At 42.5% G+C, this 24,836-nt stretch overlaps 1 protein-coding gene across 2 annotated transcripts in view; it reads right to left on the bottom strand.

Annotated features, from left to right (window-relative positions):
* The window catches only part of GALNT17 (polypeptide N-acetylgalactosaminyltransferase 17), a 392,841-nt gene that overhangs the window by 149,760 nt on the left and 218,245 nt on the right, over positions 1-24,836 (bottom strand). Inside the window, exons 4-5 of one of the 2 annotated variants that reach the window (XM_081941423.1) lie at positions 21,177-21,351; positions 2,180-2,377 (exon numbers count right to left, since the gene is read on the bottom strand). In XM_081941423.1, the coding sequence (XP_081797549.1) occupies positions 2,180-2,377; positions 21,177-21,351 (373 nt within the window). The remainder of the gene's footprint in view (positions 1-2,179; positions 2,378-21,176; positions 21,352-24,836) is intronic. The other variant, XM_081941424.1, reaches the window with a different exon arrangement.

Genomic DNA, 24,836 nt, shown 5'->3' with positions numbered 1-24,836 from the left:
TTTCAAGGTCAACCAGATAAGGAAAGCAAAAGTTATGAATGTTAATGCTACTTTTATTACAAAGTTACAGGAATAGAATCTTGCAAGTCTGAATGCACGTCTTCCCTCCCTCCATCCCTTTATCTACAAGAGAACTAGGGAAGGTCAAGCTTGAGACATTTTCTCAAATTACATTTCTGCCTCAGACTCAAATTTCTTTCCTCTACCCATTGTCTTGGTTGCAGCTCTTCCTTCAGTTCCTTAAAGTATTCTTTCTGCCCATTATCCCTCTGTGGTTTTATTAATAATAGCACAGAGTGGTTTGCCAATCCATTTTTCAGGCATACAATTGTTCCCAACTTTCCAATTTTTTATTCCAATAAAAAAGGGGAATTGTGACATAAAGGACCAGAGAAAATCAGCAACCACAATATATAGGTAAAGTAAAAACCAATCAATGGCAATTAACACAATAAACCTATGGACAAATGGACCCAAATGCCTAAACGAAGATCCATGCGAAAAGCTGGTGGTATGCACAAGATGTACATTAGCTACATTTTATTCCAATGAGAACAAAATGCACAAAGGATCGGGGCCATTCATTAAGTCGCAGCACAAAATATTTTTTTCAAGCCTATACATAAGAATATAGTCAAGCTTCATCGAGTACTAAGTTGGTGCCAGATAAGGGTCAATGGAAGTCAAGATGGGTTGGGCTTGGATTGTTTGTGAGAATGTAAGGACTCTAAACTGATGACATGTTTAACTCCAGCCCCTAACTCTGCCTGCTCTTCTACAAACATCCACATTTAAATATCCACAATGCCTCTTGAGAAAGTCAAATGTTTGTAAGCTAGAAGAGTTCTAAGAAACATTTGATAATTTGCTCTACTTACAGTTTGTTATCCATAGCAGTCAAAAGTCATTGGTTGTTTTTTTTTAATTTCCTAACTCTTAAGACAAGGTATATTAATAAATTAATAATAATACAACAGGAATAAGAAAGAGCAGTGTGGTGGCCTAGAGGTGGAGCTCTCGCCTAGCAATCAGGAGGCTGTGAGTTCGATCCTAAGTAATGGCAGAAGTTCTTTCTCTGGGCGCAAAGAGAAAATATCTGTTGTGAACTCCACATAGGTGTCAAGAACGGCATCCTGCCAGTAAATTCTCAGCTCCATTCAATCACCCCGGTTCCACCCGAATGCAAGGGATAACAGGGTTGTTAAGAGAAAACAAAACGGCAAGATATAGACAATATTTTTGGACTGCTGGGTATCTTGAGAATTTTGAGAGAAATCCATGAACGCTACAATACATCGCCTGCAATGGTGAGCGTAAGGAGGCATGAAGCATCATTTCTTAAAATACAACATGGTGACTTGGTTTTCTATCATCATTTCTAGCCTTCCAGTCCGTTATCTGGTGAAAAGTGAGAATACTTTCCCACCATAGGGCTTCAGTTGCCCACTATCTTTTATTTTTAAAACATATATATGGGAGTATGTAGGATCTCTAGAGGCATTCTTGCAATTAATTTCTTTTTATGTTGGAGAAAAATCAATCAGACAAAAAAAAGTGAGAATATTGTAGAATTAAAAGCGATCCAATTACTAAGATTTAGTTTGTTTACAGTTAATAATAATACTTTATTTACAGTCACAGACCCAAACACGACCACTACAAAAGAGACACAGCAGCCAGTCACCAAAAGCCCAACTAAGGGAGGTTACAGCTCTCTCCTCTAATGGTCACAGCTCTCAAGAAAAACCTGGAAACCTGAGAGGTGATGTACGAGGAGTTAAAAATCAGAATGAGGAGGAGGAGGAGGAAGAGGAAGTTTGGATGATTAGTGGGGACATGAAGACTATATAAAACCAAAGTAAATATCTACCAACACCATATTGCTCACCCCTTTTATAAGAAACGCCACCCAATAAACGCAATAAGAACAATCAAAAAATAAAAAACTGGCGTCTCTTCTAGATATTTTCGTTTGTTTGTTTATTTCCAGTCAAGAATTCAAAATTCTGCTCACTGGTTCAGAAGGAGAAGCTTTTAATATGATAAATTGACCAAGTTCTAATGCTAGCATCAGGTTAAGATGTTGATTTATGTGACATTATATTCCACTCTGAAAAAATCCTCCCAAAAGAAAAAGAAAACATGGTGAATACCTAACATCTTGCAATTCAGAACCCACCTGATAGGTAAGGAAGGGTCTCCTGCATCCCACCAATCCTTTGGCGGACTAATATACATGCACCACAGCTCCCAGCTGTATCCATGGGCTGAATTTTCGTAGCGCTGCACCTCAAAGGTGTCCTGCTTGATATTGTCAATGGATGGGAGGATGACCCTTTTCCGGTTCTCCTGGATTCTTGAAAGAACTGGCTCTGCCCTGGAAGAGAACAACCAACCCATTAGTTTGGAAAGATGCCAGGCAATGACATTCCAAGAAACACACAATTGATTTCATAATTTGATACCTTGTGGTATATGCAATCTTTTTTATAAGGAATCAAAATTCTAGTCCACCTACCTACCTACCCATGCTTCCCCGAAAATAAGACAGGGTCATATTTTCTTTTGCCCTCCAAAATAAGCACTTGGCCTTATTTTCAGGGAGGTCTTATTATTTTTGAGGTGCAGGAGGCAGCAAGCGTGGTCACCTCACGGCTGCTGCTGTGTTGCAATATTTTTGGGGAGGGCTTATTTTCACGGGAGGGTTTATTTTAGCACATGCACTCAAAAGCCCAATTGGGCTTATTATCCAGGGAGATCTTATTTTTTTGGGAGGGGAGGGTAATACCATACATTCTATGCTATTACAGTTGGTCGCACAGTTAGCCAGATGTTGAGACTGAATTTGGCATTTTTCTCCACCTATCAAGCTCCCAAGGATTTGAGAAAGGTAGCTGATGTTGTTAAAGGTACATTACAGATGTAAGCTGTTCCAAGTAAAGCTGCCTTCTGCAATTGACTGATGATGATTTTGTCAATGCCGATGGTGTTCAAGTGGTGCTCCAGTTGTTTTGGGATCGCACCCAAGGAGCCTGTTACTATTGCTATTATTTTTGCTTTCTTTTCTATCCTCATCATCATTATCCTCCTCCTCATCACTATTTTATATCCTACCTTTTCACTGGACTCCTAACGTAACTTTCAAATATCTTCATTCATTTTATGCTCACAGCAACAACACAGAGCATTGGATTGAGAGAGAACGAGTCACCCAAAGACACCTGTGTTGAGGGTAGACTTGAACCTGGGTCTTCTCTATCTTATTCCAGCACCTTAACCATTAGAACACATTGTCTCTCTATTCTATTCTATTCCCGAGTAGAAGAAACTAGGGGTTGGATCAGGATCCAGCTTCTACTGTATCATTTAACTATTGGTTATTTGAATATATTTTCCCAAAGATAAAAAGCAAGCATCTTTAATGAGAGCTTTGTGCATGGAAATCACTGGCCTTTATAAAAATAAAGTGGAGCTAAAGCCCAATAAAATAAACCACTCCAGTAAACAGTATATGGATATTTATTCAGTCTTGGCTTATGTTAAGTCAATAAATCCTTTAACAATTGCACCGGCTTAGACAGCCTCACGGAACTTCACCTTGTGAAAAGAGCATGCAAAGATGAGGCAGCTATCTCAAGGTTATTCAAGTACATCTTTCCTTATCCCCCCATTCAAAACGCCGGAAAGATTTCACACAGGCTGACAACAAAGATTGTGGAAGGGAGGGAGATCAATTGAATCCATCAACGGGGATTTTAGGCTGCAATCCGAGGTAGATGCCTGAAGGTAAGTTTCCATTAAACTCTGTAAGGCTTGCCTTTCAGTAGTCCTGGAAAGAAATTAACTGTACCTTTGCCAATCTGTGTTCCCACTTCTGACGCAGGTTGACTAAAACATTGCCTGAATGGGAAATTAGCACTGCGAGTGACACAGTTCCAATGTCATGCAAGCTTTCCAAATTTGGATGCTTCTCCTGACATTTAAATGCAAACACTAATCACGGTCCCTTTATATTCTCCTCAGAATCGAGTATAATATGAGATTAGGAGTCTCTCTTTGAATCTCTAACATGCCAGCTTCCAAATGTGGGAATACAATGCTTCCTTTGCTTGTCTTGGAAGGGGGAACAAGCATTTCCCTCAAAAAAAAAAAAAAATCACAGCATTGTTATGGTAATAGCATAGCAATAGCATAGGAATTTAGGGTTATATAATGCCCCATAGTGCTTTACAACGCTCTCCGGGTGGTTTAAAATGTAGAAGCATTATTTGCATGTTGCATATTGCAATTTACCGCATGTTGCATTTTCTTGACCTCAGAAGGATGGAAGGCAGAGTCAACCTTGAGTTGGTGAGGATCGAACTCCAGACTGAGGGCAGAGTTTGCCCACAATACTGCACTTTAACCACTGCGCCACCAAGATTATGTGAGTAACACGGTCTAATCTCTATCCATTGAGCCACGGTGGCGCAGTGGTTAGAGTGCAGAGCTGCAGGCTACTTCTGCTGACTGCCAGCTGCCTGCAATTTGGCAGTTCGAATCTCACCAGGCTCAAGGTTGACTCAGCCTTCCACCCTTCCGAGGTGGGTAAAATGAGGACCCAAACTGGTGAGGCAAATAGGCTGACTCTGTAAACGGCTTAGAGAGGGCTGTAAAACTCTGTAAAGTGGTATATAAGTCGAAGTGCTATTGCTATTGTAATTCTCTACAACCTCCCACAGTATTAAATACTTCTTTGATCAAAACCTGCCTGTGCCTAAATTCAATATGTCATCTTTATTTTATTTTATTTTTTTACCAATTTTTATACCACCCATCACACTTGCATGCCTCTGGGCAATTTGCAGATAAAACAGTAAAATGATATAAATGCTATTGTTAAAAAAAGAAGTTAAAAACTCAATTAAAACAAAGTTAAAAGGGACAATTGTAAAGTTAAAAGCCAGAAGGAGCTTGTTCGTCCCGCCAACCAACCCCAGGGGTGCAAAGCATTCTGGGATACTGAGGCCAGTCAATAGAGCCAGGACAAAATGCTTTTCCAGAAGCCCAGGATGGTGAGGGCCCTTTGCCTCTGGGGACAAGCAGAAAGCAAGTCACTATACAGCAGAAAGCAGAGAAATCTTTCTTTCTAAACCCCATCAATCAAAGTTCTTTAACCAATGGGCTCTATAATGTGCCCTCCCTGCCTGTTGGAGTGCAACGGATAGATGAAATTGCCTTAGCTATGAAAGCTGGGAAGTGACTTTGGGCCAATCACCAGGAGACTATGAATTCTAGTCCCGCCTTCACCATGAAAATTAGCTGGTGACTTTGGGCCAATCACCACGAGACTATGAATTCTAGTCCCGCCTTCACCATGAAAATTAGCTGGTGACTTTGGCTCAATCACCAGGAGACTATGAATTCAGCATGAAAGCTGGCTGGTAATTTTGGGCCAATCAACAGGTTGCTTAGTGGCATAGTAACCTAGAGGTGGAGCTCACAATCGTCTCACAATCTGGAGGCTGTGAGTTCGATCTTAGGTAGAGACAGATATTTCTCTCTCTGGGCATGATGAGAATATATCTGCCGAATATAACCCCGCAATGGCGACAGGAAGGGCATCTGGCCAGTAAACACTCAGCTCCATTCAGTTGCCCAAGCTCCACCCCATAAGGGATTATGGGGTCATTAAAAGATGACGATGAACTATGGGGATGCTGCAACAGTTGCGAAAAACAGTTGTAAGTTACATTTTTCAGTGATGTTGCAACTTTAATGGTCACTAAACACAAGGATTGTAAGTATCAGCTTTGAAAGCCATATTAACACCAGAAGCTTCCATGCTGCCACATTCTTGTGCCTGGGAAAGTAGGAGGGGGGATTTAGTAGAGGGAATGTAGTTAGGCATAATAGCATTCTTCTTTTTGGTCAAGGTCATGGTACTCCTGTACCTGGAGGAGTGGTTGAAATGATGTCTCGAGTTGGGACGGATTGCGATTGGACCATTGATGGACTGATGCGTGCAGGGGCTGGGTTTGGGCTTTTGACTTACTGAGGGAAAACCCGGAACTCTCAGATTCGGGTTACAATACAATACAATACAATAGTAGAGTTGGAAGGGACCTTGGAGGCCTTCTAGTCCAACCCCCTGCCTAGGCAGGAAACCCTATACCGTTTCAGACAAATGGCTATCCAACATCTTCTTAAAAAGACTTCCAGTGTTGGGGCATTCACAACTTCTGGAGGCAAGCTGTTCCACTGATTAATTGTTCTCACTGTCAGGAAATTTCTCCTCAGTTCTAAGTTGCTTCTCTCCTTGATTAGTTTCCACCTATTGCTTCTTGTTCTGTCCTCAGGTGCCTTGGAGAATAGCTTGACTCCCTCTTCTTTGTGGCAACCCCTGAGATATTGGAACACTGCTATCATGTCTCCCCTAGTCCTTCTTTCTCTTAAGCTAAACATACCCAGTTCCTGCAACCGTTCTTCATATGTTTTAGTCTCCAGTCCCCTCATCATCTTTGTTGCTCTTCTCTGCACTCTTTCTAGAGTCTCCACATCTTTTTTACATCGTGGCAGCCAAAACTGAATGCAGTATTCCAAGTGTGGCCTTACCAAGGCATTATAAAGTGGTATTAACACTTCACGTGATCTTGATTCTATCCCTCTGTTGATGCAGCCTAGAACTGTGTTGGCTTTTTTGGCAGCTGCTGCACACTGCTGGCTCATATTTAAATGGTTGTCCACTAGGACTCCAAGATCCCTCTCACAGTTACTACTATTGAGCACGGTTTTCCCAGATGTGCCCGTATAGCTACTCTAATAAAAGGGAAGTGTGAGAAAATGATTGTCTCGGAGTTTTTAATTGGAATTGGGTTCTTCTGGAACACTGACAATAACTTGAGGATATGGGAGATGCCCAGAGCATGAGTGACTGAAAGTAGAGTTAATGCTATTGTCATAGGAAAATTCCAATAGGAAACAAAGGCAACCACACAAGCAAAAATTCTTACTTTTAAGACCAGAGGTTTATTGTTTCTAATAATTTGGAACATTAGAAATGAATAGATATAAAAGATATAATAGCAGTAATACACTGCATTAACATATGAATGCAGAGGGCCAATGAGATAGAGCAAGTCCTACAAGGACTGCTATAAACCAAAGAGCGCCGAGCCGATCTTGAACCTTATCTTTTATACTGTTCTTCTAACCACATACATCAGGCACGTCCAAAGTGCGGCCCGGGGGCCAAATGTGGCCCTTTTCAAATTTCAAGCGGCCCGCAGCCTCTTCTCCCCACTGGAGTTATTTGTTTAGTCTTTCATAAAATACTGTATTTTTCGAAGTATAAAGATGCATCTTTTTCCCCTCAAAAAAGAGGCTAAAAATCTGGGTGCACCTTATACACTGAATACAGCATTTTTTGCCTCCCAAAACTCTGCCCCCTTCACCAAAATGGCTGCGCATAGCCTTTAGGAGGTTTTCAGAGTGCTCCTGGGGGCTGTGGAGGACATAAATGGGCAAAAAACAGGCCATTTTTTGCTCAACTCCCCCCCCCCTAGCCCCCAGGAGCACTCTAGAAGCCTCTTAAAGGCTATTCATGCCCTTAAAAAATAGGCCCATTTTCGTGGGAGAGTGCAAAAACTTTTTTTTAAATTTGCCTCTTCAAAATCTGGGTGCGTCTTATACTCCGAAAAATACGGTAGTTAATTCACATTTAATGTTAAGGGTTCAAAGAATGTCAGGTTGAATGATCGGCCCCACACATTTTCACCTCACCAAATCTGGCCCTCCTCGCAAAAAGTTTGGACACCCCTGACATACATGCTTCACAACCTCACTGTCACTGTCTATGAACGCCTGTGCAACATTACTTTCCATTCCTCATTTCCAACACTTTCATTGTTCCTGTTTTAAACGAATCCATACAAGTGCATATTTTGCAAATATATATATATATATTTCGCAGTTAGAAATGGTTCAGCAGGATTACAAATATTTCTGGTAAATTTTGAAATCATCCTAGCTGAAAACTTTGGTTCATATCTCTTCTGGGGCCGTCTATCATCGATAGGACTTATTGAATCTAATAACTCAATAGGCTATATTTCTTGATTCTCACACTATGAAATCATCCACATAATGTGATCCTGGTACCAACCTGCTTTCTTAAGCAACAGACTCTCAGCATAGTCAAAAGCAGAGACAACTGCTTAATACCTTCTCTGGTGAAGGTCTTTTCAGCTGACCTTTTCGTAAACAGCAGCATATATGCAGTCTTTCCGGCTGCATATATAACATCCAGCTCTGAAGAATGAGCCACCCGAGAAGGATAAGAGCAGTTAAGCTCGACCTATAAATGCCAGGGTTGAAAAGATCCCTTTGAAACGTATCTTTGGGGTTCATTGTTCAAAAGGAAAAGCCATAAACCCATTTGAAATCCATCCCCCCCCCCTCCCATCTGTTTTGCAGATATTCTACAATTTTCCACCTGGGAGCAATAGCTTCTTCTTTCTGTGGCACAGGATGAATTGTGCATGAGACTCTCCTGTCACATCTATATCAAGCAGAAAGCGGAAGAGCAACAAACTTTATTTCTAAAAATTAAAATAAAATTGAGTTTACCACGAGAGGAGGAAGAAACGGGAAAACCCATTAATTCTTAGTCCTTTCACGGAATAGAATTTAACTCTACCGATACTCTTCCATAGATATCTTTGGCATAAAATGAGCTTTTAAGAAGAGGAGTTTAAAGAGGTTTTGTTAAAAGTAATCATGGTTAATTGGTTTCCTCCTGGGTTTAGAGCTGGCAAAAATATAATGCGAGGCCCTACTCAGCCATAGAACTTTTGGGGTGACCTCAACCCAGTCCATCTATTCCAGGCCAGGCTGCTTCACAAGGGAAAGCAAGAAGGAGAAATGTTGAATTCCTGGAAGAGTGGAAGGGTGGAACTGCAACAGATAAATAAATGGCAAAATGAAGCCTAATTGAACTTTAAAGAATCAAGAGTGCTCTGTAAGATCCACCTCAATCTTGCTTCCTTGCTACAGAACTTCTTTCAAATGATGTTAATAAAAATAAAAAGCATTTATTACAATCTCAAGAGAAAGGAAGAGATGCCCACACAACTGTATGTAAGCCAATGCAAATTATTTTGAAAGGGAAGGAGTAGCAGACCCTAGGCGTTAGTGATCAGCCCAGGCTCCTTTATATAATCATAAGCAAACTAAGTGCAGGGATGTGGTGGCTCAGTGGCTAAGACGCTGAGCTTGTCGATTAGAAAGGTTGGCAGTTCAGCGGTTCGAATCCCTAACGCTGCATAATGGAGTGAGCTCCCGTTACTTCTCCCAGCTTCTGCCAACGTAGCAGTTTGAAAGCATGTGAAAATGCAAGTAGAAAAAATGGGGACCACCTTTGGTGGGAAGGTAACAACGTTCCGTGCACCTTCGCTGTTTAGTCATGCCAGCCACATGACCACAGAGACGTCTTCGGACAGCACTGGCTCTTCGGCTTTGAAACAGAGATGAGCACCGCCCACTAGAGTTGGGAACGACTAGCACACATGTGCGAGAGGAACCTTTACCTTTAAACTAAGTGCACCATCCCATACTTTTGACCGTTATTTAACCCCAAGCAAGTGTTAATTGTGAGTAATAAATTAGTTCAATGATTAATGACAGGCATGAAAGATCAGATCCACAACTGATGGTCCAATTAAACTGATTTATTACTAATCATGCCTATGCACAAGAGTCTTCTCAATTAATAGTTAGCACCTGCTTGGAGTTAAATTAGTTAAGTTGAATTCAATGGAACTCAAAAGGAATTGGACTAAGTTCACTTATGACTATGTAGGGATTCCAGACTGATCCTTCATTTGACTCTGTCCCCAGGTTTTGCCTCTTCTTCTCCTTCACATTTTCAACTGTTGGTGTTTAGTACCTTTGTAGGAGGCTGTTAAACCTCCTACCATATTTTTCTGGGTATAAGATGCACCTTTTTTCCCCAAAAAAGAGGGTGAAAATCTGGGTGCATTTTATACACTGAACACAGCATTTTTGGCATCCCAAAACCCCGCCCCATACATTCCATTTTTTCCCCTCCCCAGTACCCTGGAACACTTTACAGACCTCCCAAACCCTCTGCAGGCCCCATTTTTGCTAAAAATGGGCCCATTTCTTGCCTCCCAAACCCCCCACATGTCACGCTTTTGCCCTCCCCAGTCCCTGGGAGCACTTTGCAGGCCTCCCAACATGAAAGCCCCATTTTCCATGCCCCATTTTTCACAAAAAAATGGAGCATGCAGAGGGTTTGGGAGGCCTGCAAAATACTCCTGGGGGTCAGGGAGGAAAAAAACTTTCATTAAAAATTTACCTCTTCAAAATCTTGGTGCGTTTTATAGTCTGAAAAATATGGCAGTTAGAATATTGGCAAGATATAGTCTTTAGGTGATGTGAGAAGAAAAACCTCCATGGGACCTTGCCATTCATGCCACTCACTAAACCTGGCCATCTCTGACCCATCAATGAACCCCAAACAATAAAACCAAAAATTGCTTAAGACTTTCCACTGTTTCTGGCACCTAGGCTGAAACGAAGCATGCCTTTAGCTAGAAAATTGGAACACCCCAGCAACTGAATTAAAACTCAGGAAAATCCCCTCAAGGTATGAAAATCTTTTGCACACCCAATAGGCTTCAAATCTGTCACCTCAGGAAAAGGAAAAAGATTGCAAAACCCTGCAGGGTGAGAATTTCCTCTCTACTGGACCCAGCATATTTCAGGGTTGGGAGAACAGACTACATTCACACATTGCTACAACAAAAGATGGAACTTTCCATAAATATGGACCAAACTTTTGTGGCCACCTTCAATTGCTAAACTGTCTGTTTTGCTGTCGAATAAACGTCCCCTCTGCTTCAAGCAATTGTTCTGTTTTGTTGAAAACCTGCTTCAGAATGGGTCACAATTTTTTTTCTAATAGTTACTTACGGTACTTATTTAGTTCTGCATTTAAATCAGTCTTCCTTATTGGTGAGAGCCTGGACAATTCCAAGCAATTTTCTTGGCAAGATTTTGGGAAGTGATTGCCAAGTGGTTGTCTTCTTCTTAGGATTGAGAGAGTGGGGTTGGCTCAAGTCACTAAGTTGGCATTGTGTCAAAGATAGGATTATAACTCGCAGCCTCCTGAAGATTAGTGCCTTTAACCACTACACCAAAACGGGGCCTCTACTATTAATTATAGGAGTTACAGGTTGTTTCATGCAAACCCATAACTAAAATCTAAGCAGTTTAAATACTTCAATACTATGCATTGTATAACAAAAATCTAAACACCAAATCAATATGTCTATCAATAGCCAATAACAGCAGCAACTTCCTCTCATTGACTAGGAAGAATATTCGCACAGTAGTAAAGTCCACCCTTGTTACCCAAAGAAAGAAAGAAAGAAAGAAAGAAAGAAGAAAAAAACATTTGTAAAGCACTTAAAGCTGATCTTAGTAAAGGTAAAGGTTCCCCTTGCATATATGTGCTAGTTGTTCCTGACTCTAGGGGACGGTGCTCAGCTCCATTTCAAAGCCAAAGAGCCAGCGCTGTCCAAAGACATCTCTGCGTTCATGTAACTGGCATGACTAAACGCTCACGGAACACTGTTACCTTCCCATTAAAGGTGATCCCCCTTTTTCTTACATGCTTTCCAAATGCTAGGTTGGCAGAAGCTGGGACAAGTAACGGGAGCTCATTCCATTACGCTACGCTAGGGATTCGAACCGCAAAACTTCCGACCTTTCTGATCAACAAGCTCAGTGTCTTACCCACTGAGCCACCATGTCCCCTGATCTTGAAGACAGGGAGAAATGAGCAAACCATTAAAGGGAGGACTTGCAAGACTTCTACAACTGGATCTGCTCATTGCTTGTACGCTGCCTATTGTTGAAGGTCCTTGTTCTTACTCAGAATACTAGCTGTGCTTATGATACTGAGAGAGATGAGAGCGGGTGGCTGCCCATCATGGAACCCTTTATTTATTTGCTAAATTTACATGCTGCCCATATCCCTGTCCAAGGTACTGAAACTGAAATATGATCCTGAAACTGAATTTTTTCCAAACTGTGAACAAGAGGAATAGGATTTCAAGGAATCAAGTATTCGAAACACATAAGATTGACCCTGGAATGCTGTTGGTCTAAGGCAGGGGTCAGCAACCCATGGCTCTGAAGCCACATGTGGATCTTTCATCCCTCTGCTGCAGCTCCCTATCGCCGGTCGGCTCCACAATTGATAGGGTTAGGGTTAGAGACTCTATTGTGGGGGAACCGGTCTTCCATTCAGCTCCAGCTTTCACTTAGGACCTTTGTGGCTCTTTGAGTGTTTAAATTTGCCAACCCCTGGTCTAAGGAACTCATGAATCAAAGCAGTTTAATGCTGATGTTGCCATGCCCACCATGAACTGAAATAGACACAAGAGTCATTAAGGACCCAAGCCAGGATATCTCTTAAAGCATCTCCATTCTCCTGGGAGTAGGCATTATTGAGAGGTAATTTCCTCCTAGAATTTCTCTAACCATATCCTCTACGTCATATCTAACACCACACCTTTCCTGACAGTTAGAACAATTAATCAGTGGAACAACTTGCCTCCAGAGGTTGTGGGTGCTCCAACACTGGAAGTTTTTAAGAAGAGATTGGACAACCACTTGCCTGAAATGTTACAGAGTTTCCTGCTTGCTAGAAGACCTCCAAGTTCCCCTCCAACTCTGTGATTCTGGTATTCTGGCACGTGCCTCTTTCCTCCCCGTTTCAGTGGCAGCTTCTCCCTTATCTATTTTCTTTTCAAAACAGTGAAATATAAATGTTGGGGGGTCACAGGCACCTTTGGAATTTTGAGTCAAGTGTGGGTGTTCTTGCAAAGTGGTTGCCATGGTGATTGTGCCCAGGAATAGAATGATATACAAGAGGTAACCTGATGTATAGCTATTTGGTGCTCCCTAAAAGCATGAGGTATCCAGTTTCTCCTTGATCCCGTAACTAAGTAGGGTGGCACTCTGCTGAGTGCAGATGGTTGGACCCAACACTTGCACTTACAAACCTTGCTTGAGGAACAAACAAGGACTTTTGAATGGCTTCTTCCTGTGTGCCAAGTACAAACTTACCTACAACAGGAGCACAGACTAGAATACAGAATTACAGAATAGGAAGGGATTTGGAGATCTTTGAATCCAACCCCTGTTTAAACAGGAGAACCTGTACCGTTCAGAACAAATAACTGCCCAATCTCTTCTTAATAACCTCCCATGATGGATCACCCACAACTCCTGGAGGAAACCCATTCCACTGATTAATTATTCTTACTGTCAGGAGATGTCTCCTTAGTTCTAGATTGGATCGCTCTTTGATAAGCTTCCTGTCAAGCCGGCCTCCCTCAGCAACCAAGGAAGAAACCACTTAACTCCATTTTGCAGAATTAAGAGTACTTTTACTGGTTATGAAAAGATAGCGGCTAAGCAAAGCAAGATCTGAGGCCCTCTGGAGGGCCAGAGATAGGGGTTGTTCCTCTATCCTGGTCCTATTAGACCTCTCGGCGGCTTTTGATACCATCGACCATGGTATCCTGTTGCACCGACTGGAGGGGTTGGGGGTCCGGGGCACCGTTTTGCGGTGGTTCGGCTCCTACCTCTCTGGCCGGACGCAACGTGTGTTGGCAGGGGAGCAGAGGTCGACCCTAAGCCCCCTTACCTGTGGGGTGCCACAGGGGTCGGTCCTCTCGCCACTCCTGTTCAACACATACATGAAGCCGCTGGGTAAGATCATCCGTGGTTTCGGGGTGGGATATCATCTGTACGCTGATGATACTCAGCTGTACATTTCCACCCCGAACCACCCCAACGAGGCCGTCGAAGTGATGTCCCGGTGTGTGGAAGCCGTACGGGTCTGGATGGATGACAACCAACTCAGGCTCAACCCTTCCAAGACGGAGTGGCTGTGGGTTCCGGCCCTCCGGTTCAACCAGTTAATTCCATCTCTGGCCATTGGGGGCATTCAACTTGCCCCCGTGGAGCGGGCGCGCAATTTGGGCGTCCTCCTGGATGCCAGGCTTTCCATGGATGACCAGGGGGGCGTTCCACCAGGTTCGCCTGGTGCGCCAATTGCGCCCCCTATTGGACCGGGATGCCCTACGCACAGTCACCCATGCGCTGGTGACGTCTCGCCTGGACTACTGCAACGCTCTCTACATGGGGCTTCCCTTGAAATGCACTCAGAGACTGCAGTTGGTCCAGAATGCGGCCGCGCGGGTGATTATGGGGAGTACTAAGTACTCCCATGTGACACCTCTCCTGCGCGAGCTGCACTGGCTTCCTGTGGTCTATCGGGTGCGTTTCAAGGTTTTGATAACTATCTTTAAAGCGCTCCATGGCTCAGGACCTAGTTACTTGCGGGATCGTATTCTGCCCCATACATCCCTGCGACCAATTCGCTCGCACAGAGAGGGACTCCTCCAGGTGCCGTCCACCAGACAGTGTCGAGGGGCGGTGCCTAGGAGTAGAGCCTTCTCTGTGGCGGGCCCAGCCCTGTGGAATGACCTCCCTCCGGATATTAGGACTACGTCTGACCTCCGTTCCTTCAGAGTTAAGCTCAAGACCCACCTATTCCAAGTAGCTGGCCTGGCTCAATCATGATCTAACCATATCGCTCCTGACGGGTTTTTATTAGTGTAATTCAATTGAATTTATTTATTGGGGTTTTTAAATATTGTGACTTTTTAATTGTTTTAATTGTTAATTGTTTAATTGTTTTTTAGCTATCAGCCTACCTCCTCCTTGTATACGTCTTATATACATCCTTGTTATATGTATGTCCTGTCCAGATTTGTATTGTATTGTATTGTATTGTACTTTGTATTTTATTTGTTTTATTGTACGCCGCCCCGAGTCCTTCGGGAGAGGGTGCGGCTTAGAAATAAATATTCTATTCTATTCTAAATATTCTAAAAGCGTGCAAAATCATACATATCAATATTTGTCCAACCCCTCCCCCCCAGTAACCCCCATCCCATTGTCCAATCTGCAAATCCCTCAGGTGTCATGTGGGTTTCATCTCCAAGGAGCATCATCAGTGAGAAGGAATGGAAAGTTTCCCTTCCCCCTCGATCGAGGTGCGGATCGCCAGCCCTCCTTGAAGCATATCTCAGATAAGAAATAAAAACCGATAACATGTTCTAATTAAAACAAACTTTAATATGAAAATAAAAATAAAACAAATCTATCTAATTGTTACATTTTGGCAAAAGCAATTGTCGTCCACCTTCTTGGCAGACGAACAGAAGATCAGAAGTAAAGAAGTCTCTGGAATGTGTGATGTATTAAGAAACGTGTTAAGAAGCATGCACAGTAAATCATTGTCAGATAAGAAAAAACTTCTCTACAGTATAACTCATAATAGAGGCTCAAGTAGACAAACAAAATAACATAGTGACAATCAGGTTGATATGCAGGACGGTTGGCCTTGCCCAACTCTAAATACCAGTCTTCCACATGTGCAGTAGATGGTGAGAACAAACCCCCCTTTTAACAATCTCTCCTGTACCAAATCTTCCCCTCCCAAATACTAGCCCCCCCCCTCCCCATTTCAATGGCAGCCGAAAACAAATAGCGAAGCAGAGGCTGACACTTCCCCCCATTACTTCTTGTTTTGCCCTCGGATGCTTTGGAGAATTAGCTGAGTCCCTCTTCTCTGGGACAGTCCCTCACATATTGAAAGTGCTAGCATGTCACACCTAGTTTTTCTCTTCGTTGGACTAGACACACTCAATTCCTGTAGCCATTCATTGTATGCCTTAGCCTCCAGCCTCCTAATCATCTTTGCTTTTCTTCTTTATACTCTTTCTAGGCTCTCAACATCTTTTTTTATATCATGGTGGCCCACACTGGACAGAGTGTTTCAAGTGTGGTCTTACCGGTGCAGTTGAAACAGTACTAACATTTCATGTTGATACTTGATACCTGATATCAGACACTGTGGTGCAATTTTTGGATTTGTGTGATGATGTAATCAAATGTTATAATTTTGACAGCACTGTAGCTTGCCACAGATGCTGCTGGGCTTGTTCTAATTTGAAAGTTAAAAGTCCAATCTCTTCTTAGGTAAAGGCAAAGGTTCCCCTTGCACATATGTGCTAGTCATTCCCAGCTCTAGGGGGCAATGCTCATCTCCGTTTCAAAGCCGAAGAGCCAGCGCTGTCTGAAGACGTCTCCGTGGTCATGTGGCCAGCATGACTAAACGCCGAAGGTGCATGGAACACTGTTACCTTCCCACCAAAGTGGTCCCTATTTTTCTACTTGCATTTTTTACATGCTTTTGAACTGCTAAAAAGGCAGAAGCTGGGACAAGTAACAGGAGCTCACTCTGTTACACAGCACTAGGGACTCAAACCGCCAAACTTCTGACCTTTCAGATCAACAAGCTCAGAGTCTTAGCCATCTCTTCTTAAAAACCTCCAATGATGGAGTATTCACAGTTTCCAGAGGCTAGCTGTTCTACTGATTATTACCTTATGGTAAGATGGGCGGCTAAATAAATAAATAAACAAATTGTTCTAACTGTCAGAAAATTTATCCTTAGTTCCCGGTTGATTCTCTCCTTGATAAGTTTTCATCCATTGCTTCTTGTCCTGCCCTTAGGTTCTTTGGAGAATCGGTTGACCCCCCCCTTCTCTGGGATAACCCCATAGATATTGGAAGACTGCTATCATGTCACCCCTAATCCTTCTGTTCATTAAACTAGACATACCCAATTCTTGCAACCATACTTCATATGTTTTAGCCTCCAGTCCAATGAAGAGAAACGACACGTTTCCAGAATAAATGGGGTTCAACATTTTCACCCCATCTATTCTTGGAAGCTGCATTTCTTTCTCCAGCCCATACGCTTCATTATAAAATTGCTGTTAAAAAGGGGTGGGGAGTGGGGGAATCCAACTTTGTCCTGATCAATATGCAACGTTTTTTTAGGTCAGGCACAGTGACTTGCTTCCATTTCAGTTGCTGCTTCCTTCTTTCCTCCTATTCCAGTCAGCTGCACACTCTTCCTCTAACAGCTTCTCCGAAAACGCTGGGATTCTCCACTCTTGCATTAAATCTGATTTTACACATTTTATGGCTTGTCATAGTGAAATAATCTAAAATAGTCAGGAAACCTATGATGGGCTTTAGATGAAAGCTTAAGGCGGGGGTGGGGGAGAGATAAAAGCTTTCTATTCAGAATCCTTGAACTGCTTTGTCAATGTCATTTTTGTGCCATTCTTAAACACCTCTCATTTGATTCATCGTTAGGCCAACTTTTTAAAGAAGGGGCATTTGCGATTCTCAAAATACAGAAGAAACTGTGTCTAGCTTCCAAGAGTTTATTGTTATTTTTTTTTATTTCAGAGTCAAATTATTGACTCTGTCAATATTATTATTGGGTAGGTCAAGTTTAATGGAAGGAAGGACCAGGGGTGACATGATAGCAGTCTTCCAAAATCCCACAAAGAAGAATGGGCCAACCTATTCTCCAAAGCACCTGAGGGCAGAACAAGAAGCAATGGATGGAAACTAATCCAGGAGAGAAGCAACCTAGAACTAAGGAGAAATTCTCTGACAGTTGGAATAATTAATCAGTGGAATGAATGGCTTCCAGAAGTTGTGGGTGCTCCAACACTGGATGTTTTTCAGAAGAGATTGGATAACCATTTGTCTGAAACGGTGTAGGGTAGTGATGATGAACCATTTGGACACCAAGTGCCCAAACTATGCACACGTGCATACCCAAACTGAAAGGTGTGTGTGCGCACACGACATGCACGCATGCACAGCAGACACCTGAAGACCAGCTGGCTGGTGGGGCATCCAACACTGGCAGCGTAGCAAGAGGTAAGATCTTTTTCTTTCGTGAGCTTCTCTTTCGTCATTTGCAGGGGAACAGAAGCTCACGAAAGAAACGCCATAGAGATCTGACCTGGGGTGCCAGCAGAGTGGGCTCTGTGTGCCACCTCTGGCACATGTGCTGTAGGTTTGCCATCACGGGTATAGGGTTTCCTGTCTAAGCAGAGGTTGGACTAGAAGACCACCAAGGTCCCTTCCAGCTCTGTTATCCTATCCTATTCCTATTCTATTTCTATCCTATCCTATTCCTATCCTATTCCTATCATATCCTATTCCTATTCTATCTTATCCTATCCCTATCCCTATCCCTATCCTATCCTATCCTATTCCTATCCTATCCTATCTTATCCTATTCCTATCCTATTCTATCTCTATTCATATTCCTATTCTATCTTATCCTATCCCTACCCTATCCTATCCTACCCTACCCTACCCTACCCTACCCTATCCCTATCCTATCTTATCCTATTCCTATCCTATCCTATTCCTATTCTATCTTATCCTATCCCTATCCTATCCTATCCTATCCCTATCCTATCCTATCCTATCCTATCCTGTCCCTATCCCTATCCTATCCCTATCCCTATCCCATCCTATTTCTATCCTAACTCTATCCCTATCCCTATCCTATTCTATCTTATCCTATCCTATCCTATTCTGATTCTACCTTATCCTATTCTATCCTATCCTATCCTATCCTATTCCTATTCTATCTTATCCTATCCTATCCTATCCCTATCCCATCCTATCCTATTCCATACCTTAGCCTATCCTATCCTATCCTATCCTATTCCTATTCCTATTCTATTGTTGTGCAATTGCTCTGTATACCAAGTGCCTGATTGCTTTGTCTCAGAATGTCTTCTGGGAATTTGATGCTTTATTTTCCAATCCTTTGAAATGCACAAACGCCTATTTGCTGAGGATATTTATGTTGGTATACTTTGCTTAGAAACTCTTCAAGGCCTAATGAATTACAGAATACAGACAGTCCTTGATTTACAAGCATTCATTTGGAGACTCTTCAAAGTTACAATAGCACTGAAAAAAAGGGACTTACTCCTGTTTTTCACACTTACGACTCTGCACCCCAGAGTCACATGATCAAATTTTGGACCCTTGGCAACTGGCATGTAATTATGATGGTCCCAGTGTCGTGTGATCCCCTTTTGCAACCTTCTGACAAGCAAAGTCAATGGGGAAGTCAGTTTCACTTAACAACCATGTTACTAACTTAACTGTTGCAGTGATTCAATTAACCACTAAGGGAAGAAAGGTCATAAAGTAGGGCAAAACTCACTTACTAACTCTCTCGGTTAGCAACAGAAATGTTGGGCTCAATTTTGCGGTTGTAAGTCGAGGACTACTTGAAATTCAGGTTTGTAGATCTTTAAAAAGGGAGGATGCAGAGAGGAGGGGATATAGAAATAGCACTTAGACTTATATACCGCTTCACAGTGCTTTTACAGCCCTCTCTAAGCAGTTTACAGAGTTAGCCTGTTGCCCCCAACAATCTGGGTCCTCATTTTACCCATCTCGGAAGGATGGAAGACCAAGTCAACCTTGAGCCTGGTGGGATTTGAACTGCCAAACTGCAGCTAAGCTGAAGTAGCCTGCAGTACTAACCACTGCACCACCTTGGCTCTATAATGTGAAATATACTTTTCACAGAGGTTTTCCATATTTATTCCTACAGAGACATGGAGGTGGAAGTCCATTGCCATTAGTGCTTCTTTTGATGGGAAGTTTTTATGTACTGACTGTGTGCAGCTTTGAATTTGCTGGATGCAAAGTTATTGAGGAAGATGGGCAGTCTTGAAACATGAAAAAAAACATAAAATGTTGTTCCCAAAGTACTTCCTTTCAAATGTGACAATGCAGTTAATATCACCTGCTGAAAATAACAGAATAATAATATAACAGAGTTGCAAGGGGCCTTGGAGGTCTTCTAGTCCAACCCCCAGCTCAGACATGGAACCCTATACCAGTTTCCTTGGCAAGATCTCAGAAGTGTTTTGCCATGGTTTGCTTCCTAAGACTGAGAAAGAATATACCCAATGCTCTTCATGTCAAAGGCAGGAACTGAACAGAATAACAGAGTTGGAAGGGACCCGGGGTTCCTTCTAGTCCAACCCCCTATTCAGGCAGGAAACCCTATAACATTTCAGACAAATAGTTGTCCAATCTCTTCTTAAACACCTCCAGCGTTGGAGCATTCACAACTTCTGGAGGCACGTTGTTCCACTGATTAATTGTTCTCACTGTCAGGAAATTTCTCCTTAGTTCTAGGTTGGTTGTCTCCTTGATTAATTTCTGTCCATTGCTTCTTGTCCTGCCCTCAGGTGCTTTGGAGAATAGATTGACTCCCTTTTCTTTTGGCAGCCTCTAAAATATGATAACAGTCTTCCAATATCTCAGGGGCTGCCATAAAGAAGAGGGAGTCAAGCTATTCTCCAAAGCACTTGAGGACAGGACAAGAAGCAGAATAGACTGAATTTCAGTCAATGGACTGAAATTAATCAAGGAGACAACCAACCTAGAACTAAGGAGAAATTTCCTGACATTGAGAACAATTAATCAGTGGAACAACTTGCCTCCAGAAGTTGTGAAGTTCTAACACTGGAAGTTTTTAAGAAGATGTTGGATAACCATTTGTCTGAAGTGGTGTAGGATTTCCTGCCTAAGCAGGGGGCTGGACTAGAAGACCTCCAAGGTCCCTTCCAACTCTGTTATTCTATTCTATATTGGAACACTGCTATCATTCCTTTCATTAAACTAGACATACCCAATTCCTGCAACCATTCTTTATTTATATATGTTTTAGCTTCAAATTCCCTAATCATCTTTGTTGCTCTTCTCTGCAATTTTTCTAGAGTCTCAGCATCTTTTTTTTATATCGTGACAGCCAAAATTGGATGCAGTATTACCACATTTTAAACATTGGGGGATTTTTATTTTTTGCTTTCTTTTGTTTTGTGCAATATTGCTCATTCCTCGCATGGGAAAGTCTTACAAACAGAGAAGGCAAAACATAAATGCAAGTAAACACACTCTACAGCCGTTACCTTTTGTCAAGATATTGTCTGGTCACATTTGAAAGATGCCTGCCATTTGGCTTCCTTTTTGTCCCCTTCGATTAAATTTTTTTAAAAAGATCTGTGAAACAGATAAGGCGCTTCTGTTGAACCAAAAACAGCCCAGCTGAAGGCAAGACGAGTAGAAATGAGCTAAGGGTGAAGAATTAAAACAGCACATCTTACATGGTCACCTACCAGCCTGCGGTGAATTCCACATGAGCATCAAAGAAGCCCGTGATATGCCCTGAAGCCACTTTCCAGCCTTCAATGCGAGCTCGGATCAAGCCTTCCCTTTTCTGGTTACGGACTACCTTCACCAGGCCTGGATATCTCTTGTTGACATATTCTTCCAGTGGTGCCTTCAATTCTTCTAGAAGGAGAAGTGAAAACAATGACCAAATACAAGAAGCTTGAGCGCCTAGTTCACAGTATACAGCCAAAGAACTTCTCTTTTTTGACGTTTACCAAATCCACTATGATAGCAATAGCACTTAAACTTATATACCAGCCCACGGTGCTTTACAGGACTCACAAGGTGGTTTATAAATGCCAGCATATTGCCCACAACAATCTGGATTCTCCTTTTACCGACCTGGGAAAGATAGAAGACTGAGTCTTCTAAATTTGGTACAGCACATTCTACCTCCTCCGTTTATATGTTTATATGCTTATATGTTTGTATATTTATGCACATTTATATTTTGTATCTATATGGTTTTTAATATGTCTGTACACCGCCCCGAGTCCTGTTTAGGAAAGGATGCGGTTTATAAATAAAAGTTTACTTACTTACTTACTGAGTCAACCTTGAGCGTGTCAGGATCAAACTCCTGGCAGTGGGCAGAATTAGGCTGCGATACTGCATTCTAACCAATGCGCCCCCTTGGCTCTCAACTAATATAAATCTATAGGATGGCTTCTCATCCTTTTGAGAAAGGAAACAAAGGAATCTGTTGGCATATATCATTTAGATTTATATACGAGTGATCACTTTGGTAGACCCTGTGGCTCCCCTTGAGTTGATAACCCATATACAACAGGGGTGGGTTCCTGAACCAGTTAGTACTGGTTCGCTGCACGCATGCCGGTCGCGTGTTACTTGCACATGCACATTTGACTAAAAATTGCTCTGCGCATGCAGAGAACCATGCCAGCAATGGCAGAAGACACTGGAGAACCGGTTCGGGGGAGTATCAAGCCTGAGTCACTGCCACTTTTGCAACCCAGGCCTGAATTCCACTACCGGTTCAGACCAGTGACGTGCGGTGAGGTTTATGACTGGTGAAGCACTGACACAGTGCTGGGTTTCAAATATTTTTAGACTTGTGGACTTCAACTCCCAGAATTCCACAGCCAGGCATGCTCAGTTCCAATTTAAAGCGACAGCATTTGTTTTTCTCCTTTGCTCCTTCTTTCTTTTTCTTTTTCTTCTCCTTCCCCTCCTTCCTCCCTCTCTCCCTTCCTCCCTCTCTCTCAAACACACACACACACACACACACACACACACAAGTTGGATTGGACTATCTCTCCTACCCCTTCCCTCTCTCACTCACTCTCAAACAAACCCCCCCACACACAAAAGTTGGATTGGATATCTTTTCCAGTGGCTTGAAAGCAGCTCCTCTGCCATCCCCCCCACCATTCCCCTGCTGCCTTTCCCAAACACCTCCACCATTGCAAATGCAGCCTGCTGTCTGGGTGGGAAATGCCTGGAACACAATAAAGCCCACCCACCACCTCCTGCTGGCAGGCTGGGGTGAGAGGAGAGGCAGAGAAGCCGGAGGGGAGCCGAGCCGAGCCTTCCAAAAGAAAGAGGCTGGGGGGAAGTGTGTGTACTACAGCATGGCTCTTTGCCTGGCTTCCTGCCTCCTCCTGTGGTCTCCTCAGTGCTCGCTTGTGCTCTCCCTCCCCAAGTGTAGTTTGATTGCAGGTGGAGCCACGTTGCCTTTTCAAACTTGTAATCAGTGAAGCTGGGCTAGATTTTTATATAGTTTTATCCAGCTGTGTGTGAGAGAGAGAGAAATGAATGGGGGCCTGGGGAGGAAGTCACTACACTTGGGGAGGGAGAGCACCAGTGAGGTTAAGCAGAGTCATCCATGGTGAGGCAGCAACTAGCTCAGCTTTTTCCTTTTACTTTTTTTTTTCATGATGAGAGTGGTGAGGCTGTGCCTCACTTGCCTCACCTGACTGCACGTCACTGGTTCAGACAAAGTGGGCTGAATCGGCAGCAACAAACCTCTGATATACACACATTGCCCTCCCCAGTTGAATGCTGATTTATAATATATTACAACCAAAGGTGGGAATCAAAAACTTTTACCACTAGTTCTGTGGGTGTGGCTTGGTGGGTGTGGCATAGCTTGGTGGGTGTGGCATAGCTTGGTGGGTGTGGCATAGCTTGGTGAGTGTGGCATAGTTTGGTGGGTGTGGCTTGGAGGACATGGCAGGGGAAGGATACTGTAAAATCTCCATTCCCTCCCACTCCAGGGCAAAGTTACTGCAAAATCCCCATTTCCTCTCAATCAGCTGGGACTTGAGAGGCAGAGAATAGATGGGGCGGGGCCAGTAAGAAGTGGTACTTACTGATTCTCCGAACTACTCAAAATTTCCACTACCGGTTCTCCAGAACTGGTCAGAACCTGCTGAATACCACCTCTGATTACAACAATATTAGCTTCCCGCCCCTTGCGAAACAGGCCCAAAGAATTTTAAATGACTAAACAACTAATTCTATTTACAAATTGTTAACCTGTCATCTATATACGGTATTAGTAACAAAATAATTGTCAGGAAGAACAGCAGCAATAAAAAAAAGATGAAATTAAAATTCCAAACCCTTCTGTTAAGAAACTGCTATTGTAATCAACTAGTTGAAAATTTACCACGGCTTTTTAACTATCCCAAAACATCCCCCAAATTAAGCTTATTAATTTGTCCTGTATCAAATAGCCATATTTGAGTCTTAATATTGTCTCTTATCAGTTGTTGTTTGATTAAATGCAATAGGTCCAATCTCCAAGGTCAGTCTATCTTTCCATTTTTTTTTAAATTGCACATTGAATGAAATGCTTCTTCTCATCTCTCCCCACACTTTTTTTTAAAATAATGCAACAATCTTAGGATACTGCAAGTAGTGGCCAGCAGCTGCTGTCTAATGATTTAGACATCACATCAAATCCAATTTAATGGCACTGAGTTCTATTTATGATTTCTAGTTCTGGTTAGTTGCCCAGTGACATGCTTTGCTGATCGTGGACATACCATAGTTTGGAGCACTAATTCGATGAGATCACAATAGCTGTACTGAAATTTCTGAAATAAATTGAAATGTCATCTTCTTACAGGATTTGGACATCAATTTAGAAACATGTGAAGGCAACGAGGTAGAATACAGATAGCAACTTACAACAATCGGCTGGAAAAATAACACAGTGGTTGGCAAAATGTTAAATTAACAGATGACCTCGTTTGACACTAAGTCAAAAGGATTTAACCTATAGATATGTTGGATGAGTTAAAATTAATATATGGACTGATTATAATATCTACGAAATATATAGAGATTCCACCGCATTGCACATTAATGTGGAATTTACAAACATGACTTTTCTTGAACTTAGTAAAAGTCTCATTGTGTTCAAAGATCAAGGATTTGATGAGCTGATCATAATAAATCACAATAGTAATTTCTGTTTGATGTTGCAGCAAGAACGGCTGGAAAACAGCGGAAATCTGCTGAGCTTTGTAAAATCTAGCTGGCAACTGCTGTTGGGAGACCCTAACGGGTCAAAGCCACCTTGGAGGGGTGGTGAAGAAAGGGGAGGCACTTTGTCGACCTTGAGGAACTCACAATTC

The sequence above is a fragment of the Natrix helvetica genome (genome assembly GCF_964273705.1).
Source record: "Natrix helvetica genome assembly, chromosome: 2".
NCBI classification, from domain to species: Eukaryota; Metazoa; Chordata; class Lepidosauria; order Squamata; family Natricidae; genus Natrix; species Natrix helvetica.
Note: the sequence above shows the minus strand (reverse complement) of the source record. Positions and strands in the feature narration are given on the sequence as shown.